The sequence below is a fragment of the Dendropsophus ebraccatus genome, chromosome 15 (assembly GCF_027789765.1).
Source record: "Dendropsophus ebraccatus isolate aDenEbr1 chromosome 15, aDenEbr1.pat, whole genome shotgun sequence".
Taxonomy (NCBI): domain Eukaryota; kingdom Metazoa; phylum Chordata; class Amphibia; order Anura; family Hylidae; genus Dendropsophus; species Dendropsophus ebraccatus.
The window spans coordinates 33,237,595-33,258,560 of NC_091468.1; the positions used below are offsets into that span (position 1 = coordinate 33,237,595).

General features: G+C 41.1%; 1 protein-coding gene across 2 annotated transcripts in view; it reads left to right on the forward strand.

Annotated features, from left to right (window-relative positions):
• The window catches only part of CRIM1 (cysteine rich transmembrane BMP regulator 1), a 555,578-nt gene that overhangs the window by 50,524 nt on the left and 484,088 nt on the right, over positions 1 to 20,966 (forward strand). For both annotated transcript variants that reach the window (XM_069955382.1, XM_069955383.1), the window contains exon 2: positions 11,055 to 11,228. In XM_069955382.1, coding sequence (XP_069811483.1) covers positions 11,055 to 11,228 — 174 coding nt within the window. The remainder of the gene's footprint in view (positions 1 to 11,054; positions 11,229 to 20,966) is intronic.

Genomic DNA, 20,966 nt, shown 5'->3' on the forward strand with positions numbered 1-20,966 from the left:
TGTTCAAAAACTATGCGCCACTTAGCCTTGTGACCATGCCTATAGATAGTGTGTAACCTGCAGGGTTTCTATAACCTATGTGCTATGATATGTTATTAGAATTAAATCTATAAATCAATCCCTCTTAATCATTAACAATACGTCTATGTGGTGCTCTGTCTTTCCACAAGGTCAGCATTTATAATCTCAATTTTATTTATTTATTTATTTATTTATTTATTTTTAGAGCTTTTTAACACTTATCCCCATCCAACAGATTATTTTAATTGGAATGTATATTTCTTGTTAATCTGCAGATTTATGTCTTGTGCTAGGTAATATAGGTGAACAGATTATTATTATTATTATTATTATTATTATTATTATTACTACGCTCAGGCTATTGTTTTGCCCACCTGAGCTTGTATTAAAGCAGAATACATTAGTGCAATTGCATTTTCTTCTGTGGCTTCCTCTGAGCTTCATGTATAGAGAAATAGAGAGTACATCTGAAAATAAGGAATGACCCACTTGGTTGTTCTAAGCAACTAATATAGGAAATGATTCGTTTTTATATCTGTGCAGGTGCGTCGTCTTAATATAGTTACCAATGAAGATGCTTGATGCGGGTTTGGAAGGAAGGAAGGATGCAATGACTCCAGGTCCCTTCCCACGAGATGACATGTCACACCATCAACAAAGGAACAGCGCTTTATAAATTTGTGCAGTGGGACTTGACGGTCCAGGGGCGTCATTGTTGCCTAGCAACAGTTTTTGCAATGGTATTTACATTTTACCACCCGCAGCACCTATAATGACAATTTGATACAGCGGCAGTATCAGAGATCAGCCATACATGAGTTGTACCATTAATCTTCATTCACAGTGGTCAGATATCATTGTGACTGCTAGAAAATAAGCAAATAGTAACAATACTTGTCTACTGTACACTTGCCTTCATGAGACTGTCCATTTTGCAATAGACCTCACTTACCATACCCATAGTTACAGTGGTGCTTAAAAGTTTGTGAACCCTTCAGAAATCTGAAACTAGATAGAGACACAGTCAAGATTATCATCGCAATTATTGAAGCCAAAGCCAGGAACAGATTATGAATGGAGGACAGGTTATATAGGAAACTAAGATTTCTTCTTTTTTCCAGGCCTATTTCTGGCTCTTAATAGCAATTAAGAACCTAAATCTGAGCGTAATGTTAGGCTTTGTTCACACATTTTTCTTTTCTGTTTATGTTGCGTTTTACTACAGTTTTTACATGAGTGGGTAACATGTGCAGGAGGCCTAAAGGAAACGTCAGGGCATCTGTCAGTGAGATGATTCTCGAAAGGATGTGGGTCATGCAGGAAGACAAAGACACTAAGCAAAGAATGGTTAAATAAGAATAAAGATCACTTTTAGGAATGGAAAGTTAAAGCCCCGACCCTAATCCAATAGAATTGTTGGGGAAAGACACTGACATAAGAGTTGAAGCTGTTTTGTATGAAAGATTGGAATAAATTCCTCTAAGCTGATGTGCAGCACAAAGGTTCATACCAGAGGCTGAAAGCAAAGGTTCTCATCTTTTTGCCACTTACAGATATGTGATACTGGATTTTTTCTTCTATAAATAAATGCCCAAGTCTGATATATCTATTATATGAGAGTTAGAGATGAGCGCAACTTGAGCGTGCTTGGGTCTGCCTGAATCCGAGTGTGCAGCATTTGATTACCAGTGGATGAAGAAGTTGGATGCAGCCCTAAGGCTGCCTCAAACATGAATACTGCCCTAGGCCATAGGCTGTATCCATGTTTTCCAGGACTCCCTAGGGCTGCATCCAACTTCTTCAGCCACTGGTAATCAAATGCTGCACACTCGGATTCGGGCAGACCCAAGCATGCTCGAGTTGCAATTATCTCTAGTAAGAATCTAATGTAGATTTTACAAACTTTAAAATACATTTCACAAACTTTTAAGCACTATGCTTCCATCTTTTGCCATCCTGTGCTTGACTGTTAGATGAGCAGTGCCATCCACTGCTTGTGACTTTTCTACCAGGTTAGTCCTTAGCTTTGGTGAGGTCATACTGATAGTAATATTCCATATTTTTTTCTTTTTTATATACTAGGTAACAAAACTAGGCAATATTCATGTTTTCGGATAAACTTTTTTTTTTTTTTGCAAAGCATCAGCTTAAGTGTTTTCTTGTGCTATGTGCTTGGTATGTGACTATAAAATTAGAAGGTTTCCCATAGGGTTACTGCCTCATCTCTATAAAAATAGAACGTACAGGTTCTGTGGCAATCTGGTGAGATCATGTGATATAGACTTACCAGGACTTAGGTCAGTAACAAGCAGTGCATTTCAGTGGTTTTGTCATCTACACTAGAGATAACAATAGTGCTTTTAATTGTGTAGCACACCCTAATTCCGCAGCACTTTATACCATTTATTGCTCCCTGTCTCCATTACAATCTCACAATCTAAATTCACCTATCTGTATGTTTCTGGGTGTGGGCGGAAACTGTAGTACCTGGAGGAAACCTACGCAAACACGGAGAGAACATACAAACTCTTTGCAGATGTTGCCCTTGGTGGGATTTGAACCCAGGACTCCAGTGCTGCAAAGGCTACAGTGCTAACCACAGATGAGCGAACCTCAAGCACGCTAGGGTTTTTCCAAACCCGATCATGCGGCATTTGATTATCAGTGGCTGCAGAAGTTGGATGCAACCCTAAGGAGTTCTGGAAAACATGTTTTTCAGGGAGCCATCCAACAACTTCAGCCACTGTCAATTAAATGCCGCACACTCAGGTAACTTAGTGTTACCTCATCTCTAATCTACACATAAGTTTCTTTATGACCACATCCATAAGTCATTGTAGGCAGATGCTTTAATGTATACATGAAAGAAGTTTTGGAATTATTTTTGTTATACTCAGAATTGGAGAATATGGGCCACCATCTAATAAGTTGGGAAATTTTGGGGTGTCCAAGTCCTTTACACTGCTTGGCTGCTTCAGAAGGATCAGACTCCACTATGACATGTCAGTGCCAGTGTATGACCCACTTAATCTATACAAGACTCATCTTTATGTTAGCAGTGGTTCCTGAAATATTCTAATGCAGGTGAGGTAATACAAGTATCCTGTTCCCACTGTGGCATTGTGTTATTATTCATTAAGACAGCTTTCTGTGCAGACAGACATTTTAGTGTTTCTCCTTGTCAGTGCTTCTGTCTGTGCATTAGTTTGAAAGATAGCTCTTAGACCCCTGCTCATTTCATTTTCTCTCATTCTCATGCTGTGCAAGGAGATAAAAATCCACTGACTCAGCAGACAGTGATTTAGTAAACAAGGAGTTTTAAAGAAAAAAGAAGATATGAATTAGATTAAATCATTTTAGGAAAAAAAGTGTCAAAACTCTGCTGCCAAAAACTTTTCTTTGAAGCTGAGCATATACAGGCAGGTTCCACTGAAATGGTCAAAATGGGCCACAAAATGAGCCTGAGGTCCAAGAGGTATGTTTTATATTGAGAAAAGAACCATCATTCTAGATTTTCACACAGTGAATCATTGGCGATGGCAAACTACTGTCTGTTAAAGGGGAAGTCCGGGCAAAATAATTCTAAGATATGTAATTGCCCCAAAAAAAGTTATGAAAATTACTAACAGACACTTATGGAAAATTCACCTATAGTGCATTTTTCCTGCACTTACTACAGCATGGCGTGTTCAGGTCTCTGTAAATTTTGTGATGTCACGTCACATAAACTGCCGACTCCTGCTGCTCCAGTCTGCCCCACCACTGCAGCAGGTGACGGCAGTTTATGTGACGTGATGTCACCAACCTTAGAGACCTGAACACTCCATGCTGTACCGAAAATGCAGGGAAAATACATGATAGGTGCGTTTCCCATAATAAGTGTCTCTTAGTGATTTTCATAACTTTGTTGGTCCCCGTGCTGGCTCTGGCCCAGGCTGTGCATCCAGAATTCCAGATGCCCCTATAGAGTTCTTTGAGGCATCTGTGCCGGAATTCTGGACAACTATAGGACATGTCCTATAATTTCCGGGCCTGTTTTCCAGCATGGACACCCTTCAGGAAAAATCCTGAAAGGTGTCTGGGCCCAATAGAACCCTATGGGTCAATAAATCGATCCAGATTTTGGATAAGAAATCAGGATAGATTTTCCTGCAGTGTGAAGGAGGCCTAAGCTCGGGTTTAATCAAACCCAAACGCTCAGCATTAGAATCCTTGAGTCTATTGAAGATTGATGTAGCCTGAGGGCTGCATCCATCTTCTCTGGGCTAAGGGATTTGAATGTTGTGCGATGGGGGTCACGTAAACCTGGATTTACTGTAAGTTTGCCCATCTCTACCCACAATACAGCCAAAAATACACAGGAAAATTAGTGAGAAAAAAACTAAAACAAAAAAAACAACTGCATTCTCATGAGGGTTTTTGCCAAATTAAAATAGCCTTTTTTTGAGCCATACAATTACAGCTCAGAACCAGTTTATTGCCTGTGTACTGTAGCTGGAAAGGGGGTTAAAAAACACCTATTTTTGCTTGCGGCCATCTGCAATTAAAGGAATCATTATAGGGTTGAAAAATACTGTCTGCATCAGAAGATTTATTTCACTGAACGCGGAGGAAACAGTAACAGGTTTGCTTTCCTTCTAAAAATGTCTCGGCACAACGCATCTAATCCCTTAGGTGCGTCATTAAAGGGAATGCAGAGAATAGCTAAAGACTTCCCCATCACATTCAGGTTAGATCACCTGGCAAAGCAGTGACTGGCATGAGCGAGAATAACAGAGAAACTCCGTTATTTTGTCCCTAAGGGGGGAATGCTTCTCGCTCCAGTACTTGACTATGGGACTACATCTGTAAGGTGCATAAAAATAGGACATAATTTACATGTCTGTCAGGCTGTCTAAGCAGACCAAATGTGCACACCAGGAGGAATACATAAGCAATTTTGCTCTTTGCTTGGGAAATCGTACAGTGGGGAGGTGATAATATAAACCACTTGGCAATATAAATCCTGTCACATATTTTTTTTTTTTTTTTTGTATCCCATTGACCATTTGACTGTGATTCCTGCAGACACGTTGATCCAGTCTTGTATTTTTAGTCTCCGTCACAATAAAAATTTCCCTAGGGAAAGTATGCCTCAATCTATGAGGAATGAGACTCAAACATGCTCTTTTAATCCCTTTGAAGCTAGTGCAAACCTAAACAGGTTCTTTCAGTACAAAGGGAAGACAATAAAAGACTGGAGCTTTCTGCCGCGCTGTATGTAATATAGCTGTGTGTCTGAGCGGTACACCTCAAACACAGCATTATCTAGCTGCAGGCGTTTTATTATAACAGTGTGGCTGCTTTATAAACAGCCCGAGTATTTGCTGGTTTTCTCCCTAAATATTTCTTTAATGAACATTGTAACAAAAGTTTTGATTCCAAAGCCATAGAGCAATGCCAGCTCTCCCTTCTTAATATTGAAACCTTCTTTGCCAAACACCATTCTAGCAACAATTACCAAAAACATTGTCATTTGTAAATGCTTATTTCTGGAAATGTTGCGTAATGTATGGAGCTCACAGGTAAAATGCAACCACCCTCAGCAATATGGTGTCATGGTCTTCACTGTGGTTGTATTTCCCATTATGAATGAGCTTACAGTCACTCTGCTGCACTGTACACTAGGGGCAAGCCATCCATATTTCTGTTTCATGTTCATCCAGACTGAGGCCAATAGAAGAAGAAGAAGCTATTGTGGAGATCTGGTGTTTCACTCATTGACTGAAATGGACTGTAATGATTATTCATTCCCTTATGTATTATTGTGCTATCAGACTGTATACATGGCAGGACCATGTATACAGGATGTGCTGCACCTCTCACCCAGCTGTAGGGGATGTAGTATAATCTGCCGTCCGGGCAGAGCTGACAATCTAGGGCAAGTTCACATGGAAGATTTCTCTGTGGCAGATTCTATGAGAGAAATCTAAGTTAAACTCCTGGATTTTTATCACAGATTTAAGTTTGATAATCCACAAGAGGTCTCCCAACGCTGTTTGTACAGAATCTTTGTCTGAAAGTGGCATCTCGTTTTTCATTCTTAAAAAAAAAAAACCTGCAGAGCCACCCTTGGGTCGCTTACACCCATCCGTTGTTGGTCTGTGTGGTGGCTGCATTTTATCTGAGCATCTCCCTGCGAATGGGAGTCCCAGCATCAAACTGCATTATGATGCACTAAAAGGCCGGAGCACTAAGTGTAAAAAGCTGTGTCATGTCTGTAAAGAAGTGCTATGGCTGTTCAGGAGCTTAGTGTGTCATATTTCAGTATGATGTTGGCAGCCCTACTGGTGTCTCCAGTTTAGGTGCGGTTTGCAATTAAGCTCCATTTACTTCAATGGAACTGAGTTTCAAAACCCCAGCCAAACTGGAGACAACAGTAGGGGAAAAGTGGCCATGTTTTTGTAGCGCTGGATAACCCCTTTAAGCAAGCTCAGTTTCGTCTGAACCAGAACACTTTGCATTTGATGATGACTGAAGAAGTTTGATGCAGCCCTATGGCTGCTTGGAAAACAGATACAGCCATTGACCATAGGCTGTATCTATGTTTTCCAAGACTCCCAAGGGCTGCATCCAACTTTAGCCACCATCAAATGCAAAGTGTTCTGCTTCAGACGAAACTGAGCGTGCTTGAGGGTCATAATGATGGGACCGCGTTGACTTGCAACATTTGTTTTCGTGTTCCAATTGTCACCGTGTAATAATGGAATAAAGTATCACTGTGCACAGCATTATTCCTGTATGCTTTAGTGGATTTTCATAACAAGTTTTATAACTCGTTTGTGTAAGATGTCTCTTTAGTACACATGTAGTTAAATAAAAAACATTACAGTGCCAAAATCCTAGAGATGTGATTCTCTTTGCCCCTGCTACTTAGTACTAGAAGATCCGTAGGAGGTTATGTGCGGAGGAAAATTCTAAGACTGACGTGAGTCTGGTGGAGGAAATAAAAGCCTGCTAGGCCTCTTACTTCTATTGCTTCGGGAAGAGAGTCTGGACCAGTGCCAGTACTGGTTAGTTGGGATTTTTTTTTTACATTCCAGTCATGTGGAAAGACAGGAATTTGACACAGAGATCTTGATGTGGAATGTGCGCTTTGGGTAATGGTGGTTATCAAGGTGCTGAGTCTTCATACAGACATGTCACGCAACTGAACAGCAGCCTAAAAGGAAGCTTTACTGACTTATCAAAGATTGGGACAGGGGTTTTTTGCCTAGTGCATAAACAGGTTGCTGTAAAAGATAGAATAAAGAAGACCAGTGTGCGCTGAGGAGCGGCTGTCAGTGGGCCAAGTCATTATGTGGTTTTCCTGAAGATCTAGCCTGTGAATGTGTAGTAGTGGGCTCTATGGACGTTGCTGAACACATCTAACAGCTGCAAGAACTATAAGAATCCAGTGTGCATCATTAGGACCTGTACTAAACCACTGCCCTCCTGCACCTATTCTGTAGCCCATATCTGCAGTGAATATATCACATAACATGGACGTATACCAATAGCCTAGCAAATAGTTACTCTATTTATGTTTATTAGAGTCTTTATAATGACTGATTCTGAGGGTTTGGAAAGTATAGTGGACCGGATATGTATTTAAAGCTGATGTCTGTGAATTTAAGAAAATAAACAAATTTCTATAACATTAGCTACTTACCTGTTCAATCCCCCCCCCTCCCATCATCACTGAGGCCTGTGATTGGCTGCAGTGGTCACATGGGTGTACAGCGTACTGCTCCAGCAAAAATAAACAACCAAAGCACTGCCACTGGAGGGGATTGAACAGGTAAGGGTCCTATTACACGGAACGATTTTTAACGATTAACAATTAATGATAAACGATCGCAAACAAGATTGTTTATTGTTAACCTGAAATCGTTTACCATATTACACACAGCGATAATCGTTAGTTACAATCGTTACTACGATCGTAATTGCGATCCTTACTATGATCGTTTACTCCTGATCCCAGCAAAACAATGAACAATGTGCAATTACACTGAACGATTAGTGGAAAAAATGCGGAACTTGGGCAAACTAATGTGGAATTAAAGTGAACGATTGACGATAATTTTAGGTTCCGATCTAATTGAATGATCAACGACATACAAATGATTTTTCGATTGTTGCCTGCAAGTATACAGAACGATTATCGTTTAAATATGAACAATTCAACGATTTTTCTCACGATAATCGTCCCGTGTAATAGGGCCCTAGGGGTACGTTCACACTGCGTTTTTGCTGTCTTTTTCGCTGATCAATTTGTAAATGGTTATTTTTATGGTTATGTACTGCAAAAATGCTATTTGGACCTACCCCAAGTAATGTTTGTTTTTAATGTTACAGCTTTTTTGCCACTTAAAGGAGAAGTCCGGCGAAATGCAAAAGTTGATCGCTGGTTATAGGGGTGTAGGAAACGTAATAAAGATTGTGTAGTTACCGGTCCCCGTGCCCGCTTGTCACAGGGCTCCTGGACCCTGCCGGATGTAGTGTTTTTCCAACTTTGGGGAAAGGGTAGGATTTAGCCTGCTCAGTCAGTCAGTGACTGCATCATTGTCCTGTCCCAGTCACTGACTGGCGGAGCGGGGCATCCATCAGTCATGACATTCCTGCAGGGATACCAGGAGCATACCGGCGGGGGTCCTAAAACGTAATGCGGCGCTGCGTGGGTATGGGGATCAGTAAGTGTTCTTTATTATGTTAACCTCAGCCTGAACTGAATTTTTTTTTTCCTGCCGGACTTCTCCTTTTACATTTCAAACTCTTAGACAATCCCTCTAATGGGCTTATAAACATGATGCGCTGAATAGGTGCATTATATACAAACTCACTATATATGTGAATGTGCCGTCTGATGTTCCTGCATGCTTGGGACTCGCCAGTATCTCTAGTCAGACAGACTCCACTTATATAAGACATGTTTTCACTTGTTTATGTGTAGACTTTACTGTTATTTTCCCTAGATTTTGCCGTCTCAGGCTTTCACTTGTAACACGTCTTACAAGTGTAACATTCAGACCAGTGAGATTTCTTATAAGCAGGGAATTTACTGCAGAAACATACACAAACAGTGAGCGCTTTTCAGCAGTGATGTGTTTCAGGAAATTGTGTGTGTCACATGAGTGAGTTGAGAGACTACAGACCACGTTAAGAGGGGGGAAAACTTTTTCCGGTTTTGTATGGTGTATTTATAAATTATACACTTTTTTGGTCCAGCATGTGTGAAATTATAAGAGCTGAACTATTGGACTATAAGGAACATAAACTTCTTCCTGTCTAACCCATGTCAATGAATAGGTAGTTGCAGGGGTCCATATGCTAATAGCCAATATTGGGATTTTCTGGCTCATTTGAAATCATTGCCTAGGGGCAGATAATGCCAGGACACATTAAAGGGGTAGTGCGACGCTAAACATTCATTCACAATATAACACACATTACAAAGTTATGTAATGTGTGTTATGTATGTGAATGGCCCCCTGCCGTGTCATCAGCTGCTCAGCCGCGATTGGCTGAGCACAGTTATGCTCAGCCAATCGCGGCTGAGCAGCTGATGACGCGGCATAGGGGGGCCGGCATGAGGGATGGATGGAGCGGTTTGGCCGGCCTCCCAAAGATGACGTCATTGTCACAAGATGGTGGACAGGGGAAGATACGAATGCGGTAAGTATAATGCACCAATACTTCCGGGTCTAGCGTGGGTGGGGGGAAAACACGGGGAAGGGGGCAATTCACATATATAACACACATTACAAAGTTGTATAACTTTGTAATGTGTGTTATTTTGTGACTAAATGTTTAGCGCCGCGCTACCACTTTAAAGAAAGTTCTGTTACAATTCTGTTACAGCTTAGGATTGTTGTTGTACTACTAAAAAAGCACATGCACACTCTGGTCGACTGATCATGTCTAAGTATGGGGGGGTCAAGAGGTTAGCTGTCAGCCAAACAAGCCTTCACCTGGCAATTATATAATCTCTATGACCAGCTTTACCATGTACTGTCTATTAGAAGCACACTATGGCCCCTGGAGACATTTATGGGATGGGATGCACAAGTTCTAGGCTGCAGAGGATGTTTTACAAGAATATTTCAGCTTTCTGAATAGTCAAGTCAGCTTAGGTGAATCTGAAATATCCTTAGTTGCTCTGCTGTATTTACACATGATTCCTCATGCTTATAGGAGCTAATCTGTTATTCTTTTTGTGATTTTGGAGAATTGCTGTTTGAGGGTGCGTTCACACCTACAGGATCTGCAGCAGATCTGCAGCAGATTTGATGCTGTGTTCAGTTATTTAAATGAAATCTGCTGCAGAAAATCAGCTGCAGATCCTGTAGGTGTGAACGCACCATAAAGGGGTACTCCAACAGAAATTCAGCTCAGCTGGTTTCATAGTTATATATTAGTAATTTACTTCTATTTAAAAATTTCAAGTCACAGTACTTAGATCCAGTACTTATCAGCTGATACATGCCCTGCAGGAAGTGATGTATTTTTTCCTGTTTGACACAGTGCTCTTTGCTGCCACATCTGTCTGTAACAGAAACTGTCCAGAGCAGAGTAAATCCCCATGGAAAACCTTTCCTGCTTTGGACAGTTCCTGTCACAGACAGAGGTGGCAGCAGAGAGCACCGTATCAGACTGGAAAGAAGACACTCTTTCCAGAAGGGTATAAAGCAGCTAAGTACTGAAAGACTTGAGATTTTTAAATAGAAGTAAATTACAAATCTAAATGACTTCCTGAAACCAGTTGATTTGAAAGGAACAAGATTCGCTGGACAACCCCTTTAAGTATCTATATGTACAATTTCCTGCCCCTGATGCGTGATAGAAGAATGGAGAACTTTGTGTCCTTAAAAAAATGCTCAGGTGAACAAGCTCTAACTACATGTATTGTTTTAGAAAACTTAAAAGGCTGCAACACTGTTACTATCTGCATATTGTAAGCGTGGACCTAAACCAGCCTGGTGAAAATGAAATCTATTTCTTTTGTCTTCTAGATGAGAATTGGGATGATGGCCAGCTTTATGGATTTGAACCTTGCAATGAAAACTTTGTAACAGGATGCAATATCATCAATGGAAAATGTGAATGCGACACTATTCGGACCTGTAACAGTCCCTTTGAATTCCCCAACCAGGAGTCATGTCAGACTGCCCTGAAGAGAATTGAAGGTAAGTCACAAGATGGCACCTTCCATATACATCTAACTGTATTTATCTGGCAATGTGGTTTCATCTGGTTCTGTCCTGTGACGATGATAACGATGATGATAATAAAGGGCAAGCTCTTGTATATTGGTTATATGATGGTTGTCCGTCTTATGTTATTGTAAAGCAGGAATCGTCAGGTAGTCTTGTTTAGAAAATTGGTATTGGCTTCTAAGTTCTTGTCAGGCCACTAATAAAACCAAACTTGTTCCTGAAGTGTGTTTCTATCTAGTTCCCAAGGTCTATAGCACTTCATATTGTAGATATTTGTCTCCATTATAATTGGAAAGCTGTTGGCTAAAGGGGCCTTAAACATCATGCTACCTGATCTCTGTGAGATATTAGTACATTAGGAAATGTTAACAGCTTGCTGGAATGGGCCCGGTCACTGCTTATGTTCTACAAGCAAGAACTTTACTGCTTTAAAGGGTATAGATGTCATGTTATATGAGTTATAGCAATGTACACTTAGTGGCCACTATATTATGACCCAAAGGTATTATTTGGCAGATATTAATATTACTGGGATCTGTTAGATATTCCGAGCTTTCATCTGTGCTATGAAAATACACATTGGTTGAGGCAAGTGTGTTGTTTCTTTCAGTAGGGAAAAAAAAGAATGGGTCCTGGCAGCGACTTTTTTCCTATACCAAATCCTACTTTCCCCACATCTTATGTAAGTTTATAAGTTATGGCCATTTTTATAATTTAAAAAGGCTGCGGGAATAGGAGAGCATTGCTTACATCTCTTGCCTGTGATTTGCCATCTGACTAGCTCCGGGACCCCCGCCGGAAGGCATTTTCCCCTGAGTTGCGATGACTTCACAACTTGGGGAAAATGCCCATCCCAGCTGATGGACTTCCTGCTCAGCCAATCAGTGACTGGAGCAGGGTGTCCTGTTACTGATTGGCTGAGCAAGCTGTCCATCAACTGGGTTGTGACATCGGCTCTGCAGGAAATCCCAGGGCCTGACGGGGGTCCCAGAGCGGTGATTCAGCACTGTAGGGGCACAGGGAGAGGTGAGTCTGGATAGTTTACGTTCCCCTTGTTGCTGCAGTTTGACATTTTTTTTTCTGGTCACCGAACTTTTGATGTGGTTTAGCTAATGTCCCCTGGTGCAGTAATACTCAACTGACCTGATCCCTGTGATTGGTAAGATAGGGCAGGCGCTCGGCCAGGGTATGAATTTTGCAGATGCACCCTTTTCCCAGCTAAAACATACTTTTGTTGTTGTTTTGAGTTGTGTGGTCATGAATCTGGTTTATTGGTTTCTTGCCTAAGGGGTCATTTACACGTTCTATGCACAGTTCATAAAAACGCACAATGTAATACATATTGGAATTCACAACTCTTGGCATCATCATTCATGCTTTGCAACTGTAGCTGTGAAAATCTTAAATCTTTGGACTACTTTACTGACACAGCTGCATGTCTGTCAGTACAGTAGCTTGAAAATGTAAACCCTTTTGGAGCTCTCAGTATCATCATGAATGATGATGGAGGCAGTTCTAAATTCCAATCTGTAGCAGATTGTCCATTTATATGAATTGTGCATGGAACGTGTAAATGGCGCTTTACTTTGTATTATTAGGTGGGTGCAGAGTTCTATAGATGACCCATACCCGTTCTCCTCATTCACATCTTCTCCATGCCTTTGGTCTAACTTGATGAACTTAGTTTTTTTTTTGTCACTCGTTGTATGGTTTGCCTGACGCCTTGAGTTATACAGTGTTGGTCTATTTTCATTGCAGATGGCTAATGTCCATACAAAATGGTCTGATAATCTCCTCAGCATCCCCATATGATATTCTGTTCATGTTTTCTATTGTGATACTAACATTATCACCCCGCCATGCTGAAAAATCGAATATCACTTGTGTCCTGACTTGCTGGAAACCCTAAAAATATCTGACCTCAACAGGTTGTTGGGAAACTTTAGAATAATGCAAGGACAACATTAGCTGAATGTCAGTCCCAAGTGCCAGGTTTATTTTCTTCTCTGCACCTGTCCATCTTTATGTAGATATTAGGTAGATGCTCTGAACCTGATCATGTAGCTTTGTGAGACAAAGTGTTTGATAAAGTAGTAGCAATGGCAGGATTGTTAAGTGTATATGTTGGCTACACTAGTAGAAGCCATTGTAGAGCTTAAAAAATGTATTTGGATTTTGTTGCGATTCCCAGATGTATAGTCAAGATACCAGATACTGTTCCACGTGTCACAGGGCTGAAGAACAGGTCATATGACAGTGCTTTTTTATGAGTTTTGCCTTTAGTTACATGCACAAGAGTATTTGCACATACAGTAGTTATGTTGGTTTAGTTCATAATAAGAATATTACCTTATCTATTAGTATATGTGTTACCTAGAAACATTTAAAGACATACTTAAGTGGAAATGTTTTTCTTTCAGATCAACTGGTGTCAGAAAGCTTTATAAATTTGTACTTTACTTCTATTTAAAAATCTCAAGTCTTCCAGTACTTCAGCTGCTGTATGTCCTGTGGTGTATTCTTACCAGTCTGACATGGTGCTCTCTGCTGCCACCTCTGTCTGTGACAGGAAACGACCAGAGCAGTAGCAAATCCCCATATAAAACTTCTATTGCTCTGGACAGTTGTTGACATGAACAGAGGAGCACTGCCTCACCCCAAAGCACTGATCTGGGCTGCCCACTTTATTGATTTATCATTAGAAGGAGCCGGACGTCTCGACGCTATGGGGAAGGGCAGTGCTCCTGACTGTTCTCCAGACCGGGAATTTCACTGCTAGCAGCATGAAAAAGCTGTCGAGGCGGAAGGTAAGAGACATACATTCCTCCTCGGGGCCTCGTGCGCTATAGGGGGCTATCAGCAGGTTAGATTCATCTAACCTGCTGATAGTTTCCCTTTAAACATAAAACAGTGTCGGAAGAAAAGACTTGGTCCATCTAGTCTCTCTTGGCCGTCATATTGTTTGATATTGTGGTGAGAATGACTGGTGTCAGGCACTTTTCCTTCTTACCCGGCCTTGGTTTCCTGTATTTTTGCTTTTTGTATTGCCAGCTGTACAAAGGCCCCAGGGAGTGGTCTGATATTGTTCAGTCTAGATATTTTCTTTCTTATATTGAAGTTTTCTATCTTTGCCTTCTTTTGTTTTGGTGGGAACTTGCTGCACACCAGTAATAAAGCTGTGACTACCCTGGGGGGATGAGAGGTTATATAAATGTATATATGTCATGTGAGGATGAAGGCGTCTTATACTGTGTGCTTGTAATGCTTCACATGTAATCTCTTTCTGGATTACAACTTTATTAGGCCACTTTTAAAAATGTGACGGCGCCGTATATGTTTCTTCTCATTGATTCCAGGTCGTTAAAGGAAGTTTCTACTCGCATATATAATTCCCCTAATACTTTGCCAGTTTATCCTTGTCTTACCTGTGCAGCCGCTATAAATCCCTGGCTTACCTGTGGAGCCGGATTAAATTTTGATAAGGAGTTCATGAAATCCATCCGCACCGATGATAATGTAAAAAGAGCTGATATGTGCATCACAAGTAAAGGTAGGAGAGACGTAGAGATCCTCCCAAGATAACTCGCTCAGAATCCAAATATTCTGCAGATAATACAAGACATGAAGGAGATTTTGCTACGGTCAAAAAAGTAAAGCCGTAGGAATTATCTACCAGCAACAGAAAACACTATAACAGTTCATGTTTTGTATTGTCTGATCACATGACGGTAGAATAAATTGGGAGGAATCCCAACCTGAAGGAAGTTTGCAATGTATCCCACAGCATACATCGCCATAAGGCTCCCTTTCACATCCGCTCTTCCTCCCACTTGTATGGACTATAATGTGCTACATCCCCATCCAGGACATGGACTTCAGCAGATCCTTGGACCCCCATATTCTGGTCACCTCCCCTCCGGCTTTGTGGAGGAACTCCTCTTTCCCATCATTGTACAGCAGTCAGAAATCTGCTGACCCAGACATTAGTGATACCGACAGGCTGCAGTCTTTTTGCTTCGAGCCATATTGTCACCTTGTGGCGACAGACAGCTGCTTCAGGGACGCAACATGAACTAGACTGTCAGGTCCTCTCTCTGCCCCATGCCCGTGCATGCAGAAACTCAAGCAATAGGAACAGTAAGACTGGGGCCTCCTGATCCATAGGATTAACAGAGACCTGAGATGGACGATGTATTTACAGGATACAATGCTAGGAATATGCATAGTATACTACGCTATCTCATATCAACCAGATAGTCCAAAAGGCCCTTTTTTGGCCGCTTTTTGCTTGAAAAATAAAAAGGGGGGGGGGGAGAAGAATTTTACTTGCTTTAAAACTTTTTGTCTGCTTTATCAATGCTTTTTTTGGGCATTCAATGGATTTTTATAGCCTTATAGGCACAGGAATTTTTAACTTTGCATTCTCCGTTATACAGTGCTTTTGTCCCTTATGGGAGTGCTGCGGACAATAAAAAAAAATTGTCGATTCTTTTGGACTCTGTCTTACTACCATTTTGAATCTGAAAATGCATTTACTAACCAACCTGTATCAAAATAATAAATATACGCGTTGAGCGGACCTGTCGAACTGTTTGGGTTCGGCAACGTTCTCCTAACCAGGATACTTGGCATTTGATTCCCACGGCTGCAGAAGTTGGATAGTGAGTACTTTAAAACATTGATACAGCCATAGGCCATGTGCACACGATGTAAGAGACCGGCCATTCTGTAACCCGGACGGGTCACGGAACAGCCGGACAGTACTGCAGTGCCGGCCAAGATGATCTTTTCGGCCGCAGGGAACTCTCCACTGCACACTATGGAGTGAGCGGCCAGAGCCGCTCGCTCCACAGTGTGCACTGACGTGGCTTTCTGTGCCCGCTATTCACTGAATAGCGGCTGCAAAAAACTATGTATACACTCCGGCCAAGATCCCATAGACGGAGAGCCAACGTATATTTTCGTAATAATCACAGCCATTGCACAACGACCGTGATTTTACGAAAATATACGTTGTGTGAACATAGCCATAGGCTGTATCCATATTTTCCTAGGGCTGCACACAACTTTTATAGCCAAGGGGAATCAAACGCCGAGCATCCTTCAGAACCCGAACAGTTTGACAGGTCCGCTCAACGTTAATAAATACCAGAAAAAATACACCTTGCACAGTGTAGTCTGTATGTCAAACATCATGCAAGCAATAGTTAATTCCTTAAGTCTGTAAAACTTTTTTTTTTTTTTTGGGGAAAAAGAAAAAACTCCCAATATAGCGCATGGCAGTTTATGGGTCAAAAAATGCTGCGGCCACTTATCTGAAGAACTGTTTGCTTTTTTCCAAGTTTCTGTAATATAAAGACAACATAACATTTTGATAACATTCTTTTTTTCCTATTACCTTTTATTCACCAATTTACAAAAATAAATTGACAATTTGTAAGGGGAAAAATAAATGAGAGGTTACAAAGCGTTTGTATTAAAAGTCAATTCTGCAATGAGATTTTTTTTTTCTACAACATATACGCTGGTACAGCTCTGGAATTTTACTTAGTTTGCCAATTCTGGTCTGAAAAACATAAATTAAACAAATTATACCTGCTGGATATGAAGTTACGTCACTTGGAAGCCGAAAAGAAAACCACTCACACAGCGTGGTGGTAGATTTGCACATTCTGCGTAACCTCTCTTCTTAACAGATGAACAGGCAGCTAAATTAAGTATAGCATATGTAAATATATGGTCGGAGGCCTGTCAACTTCCAGTCTCCCTGTTGTGTGACACTTGGTGTGTTAGCTTGGATTTATAGCTCTTTGTACAGTGTTTTTATGCCATGTTTTGTAACTTGTACCTATATGATAGTGTATGTGTGTACAGAGTGCCCTCTTGTTGGGCTAGTGTATGTTGTGTATGTGTGTGTATATGTATAAAGTATAGTTGTCTCTGCATAAAGTGTAATCATTGTGTAGCATTTTTTCCCCCCTAAAAGGTCAAGTTATATTTGCAACTGTATATGGTATGTATACAGAACTTTATATCTGGGCTTATAGTTAAATGTAGTTGGGAGTCTTTAAAGGTTCATAAGTGATGTTAAAGAGGCACTAGGTAATCTAGGTGACCTGGTGACCTGAAGCTTCAGCTATTGTTATAAATCTATTGGCGTTCTCTTTCATTGTGACCCTTCCACTGATAAGGAGACAACTGGGAAGTGATCTGTACAGAACATGAAGTCTTTGCTTAGTTTTAGGGTACTATTACACAGAACGATAATTGGCCGAATTGGCCCGATTCGGCCGATTATCGCTCCGTGTAATCAATGCAACGATCAGCCGATGACAACGATAATCGGCTGATCGTTGATATAGGTTAGACCCTATTTTTGTCGGGCGCCGACCGCGCACCGCTACGTGTAATAGCGGTGCGTGGCCGGCGACTAACGATATACATTACCCATCCACGTTCCAGGTCTGCTCCTGCCGTCCGCTTCTCCCGGGGTCCCGCGCGCACTCTAGCTTCACAGCGGCCTGTCAGCTGATAGGCCGCTCAGCCAATCACAGGCCGCGGCAGTCCCGGCCTTTGATATGCTGAGCGGCCTACCAGCTGACAGGCCGCTGTAAAGCTAGAGCGCGCACGGGACCCTGGGAGAAGCGGACGGCAGGAGCAGCCCTGGAACGTGGATGGGTACTGTATGCCAGTTTAGCAAGGGCTGCAAGGACATTGTTACCGATGTCCTTGCAGCCCTTGTCAAACGATTATCGGGCCGTGTAATAGGCCCAGTAAACGAGCAACGATCTAGCAGATCGGCGCTCGTTTGCAGGTATTATCGGGCCCTGCTCGGCCCATGTAATACCACCCTTAGGCTTAGTGGTTGGAACGAAAACTGCAGGATTATTTTAAAATCATTGCCAAAATTCATTAAGAATGTGTGTAACATACAAAATTGATTTAAAGGGTAACTCTGATCTTGCCCTTGTGGCAGGGTACTCTTTCAAACCCAGACAGTTTTGTAGTCCGCTTCTAAAGCAAGCTGTCCACAGATCTCCCGGAAGCATGGTAGACTGCAATGGGAGTGTATTATGAAACTGATGGTGTTTTGAAATAGTATCCTGCTGCATGGACAGGGTGACGGTTACACTTTAAGGAATAGATGATTTTCTGATGACTTATTCCCTTTAACAGAGCCTGAAGGTGCCTGACCATACATATGATGGGAGTTGTCTGAACCAGACGATCTTGGCAGGAGCTGCCAACCATTCGAGGTGTATGAGGGTGGTAAATTTAAACAAATCCTTAATCTTTTCGTTCTTACATTGGAAGATCTACCACCAGAGGTATCTGGAAGAGACAGACACTACATGCTCCCTATTGAGAACACATGCATAGGGGAGTTGCTTGAAATAGTTGTTGGCTACTTTTAACACGTGCTATTACACTGAACGATTAGTAAGGCTGATATCGTTCAGTGCAATAGGGTCTTTAAATCGTCTATAGTCTATAGATTAAGTAGTTTGTGCTATCTGATATGGAGATATGACAATGAGATAAATACAACAGACACTGGAATGAGAATGCATCCTATTTCCCATATACAGTCCTTTTATATTCCTTTGTCTCCCTATCAGGTGTTTAATAGGCTTTTGCTAGGAAAATGCTGATGACAAGCATCTTTGGTGGTAATCTCTGAATGTAATGCAACTCAGAAGACAGTAACATATCAAACCATATTCAGGCTGCGTCCTGTAATCCCAACTCCTTTTATATCAGATTAGGTCAGAAGTGTAAGAAAATCCATAGTGTCCCAGCCAGCACATTCTCCTGGCGAGGTATCATAGCTTTGGCTTTCTCAATGAGAAAATAAGAAAAGTCTGCTAGGGGGAACAAGTTGATCGATGGGCATTATTTGTTGTGACAGAGGCTGGAGGGGGACATTTGTATCTTACACACTGTGTGACAATGGTGTTGCTGAGACGGTCTTTTTGATAACACCGCTCTTATTTTATACTAGATTAACAGCCATTTATACCCAAGGACAAGACAAATTGCTATTGGAATCTGAATCTCTTTGGTGGTAGGACTCATTTCTCTTGGGGTACTCTCTTATCCCTTCACAGTTATTTTATGTAATTGCTGAAAATTATCCAATAAACCTTCCTCAGCTCCTGCGTGTAGCTGGCTAAGCAAGAAGAAATACGGCTGCTTTAGCCCACCATGAGAAATATATACCTATATATATTTTTAAAATTTTTGCATCTTGTAATAATTTTCATCCTTTTCATTAAAATAGCCCCCAATTTCCCCAAAGGGCTTGTCTATGGAGCATCTCATCAGTATGCAACAGAAATTAGCAGAGGTAATCTCTCTGCAGGAAATCCATGCTGGATTAGACTAGCTTCATACCACCATCAGTTTTTCATTTTTTTACTCCATCTTAAGAGCGGAACAAAAAAAAAAAAAAAATAAAGCAAATGTGCCACTAGTACATCTCTCTTTTTTTTTTTTTTTTTACATGAATAGACCGTCGCACGCATCCCGCACATGATGTCTGTCTATTTCCAAGCATTGGGTGCGCCCCCATCCCTGGTGGGACAATTTCCCTGCTCCCAGTGCTTCGGCCATTGCTTGGTAATAGACTAGAAACCTGGCGGTGGTTCAAAAATAGGGCCGTGGCACTGGTCTATTCATGTATAAAACTAAAAAGAATTAGGCACTTTTAGTAAACCAGACACTTCATACATGGATGGAAGTACAGATAACAAGTTGTTTCCACCTTGAAATTATTTGCATAATGAAGCCTACCCCAATATCAGATACAGCTTCCATACATCATGCTGCTTAATGCATTTCTAATTTACATGTTGTCCTTATCACAGGAAAGAGATAAATGTTCCCTCACTTTGTGCATAGGTATATCTAATATATAGAGTAAGTCGACTTTCACGGTAAAGGCGAGAAGGTGGCAGCACCATCCTGTTTGCTCACGTTATGATTAAGTCCCAATCATTGCCGAATAAGTGGATTTAAATAATTCATAGGAGGAAACAGTCAATAGTTGGCCTTGAATTGTAATGTGATAGCCAGCTCCTAGAAGGAGAATATTTATGCTGGGATATAAAGCTGGCCATAGACTTGGATATCTTTCCTTTCTTTGTAATGAGAATGATCCGATAAGGAAGCACATGCATATTGGAAGCTGCCATGTAACAGAAGCAAAAGCGGTAACATATTGCATATTTCAGATTGCTAAAACTAAAGTATGCATTTGGCGTAAGTGCTGGAAAAATCTTCAATCTGTAGACTTCAATAGCCGAGCGAATGTTAAACTCTAACAGGAAATACTGACCTCCTGTCATGCGAGAGCACATCAGTTGGGAAAATCCAACATGCAGGTCTTTTACTGATGTAAAACACATACATGACAAGAGGCGCCATCCATCCTTGTCTAGATTCTCAAGTAGATGCAAATTAAGTGACACTGAGCAAGATATCCTATAAGGAATAATTAAAAAATATCAACTATGTTAAGAATCCACAATTTTGTTAACTACTCCATTAGTAAAGTTTGCCTTATACCTGTCACCCTTTGCTATTTTTCTCATTTTGTAAATAACATTTTTTGCCACTTTACATTGAAATGCATTGCTTCAGATTTTTGCAGTGATTGTCTCCATCGTCCACGGTCTTCTCTCATCTCCCTGGGCTCCAGACCTGGTG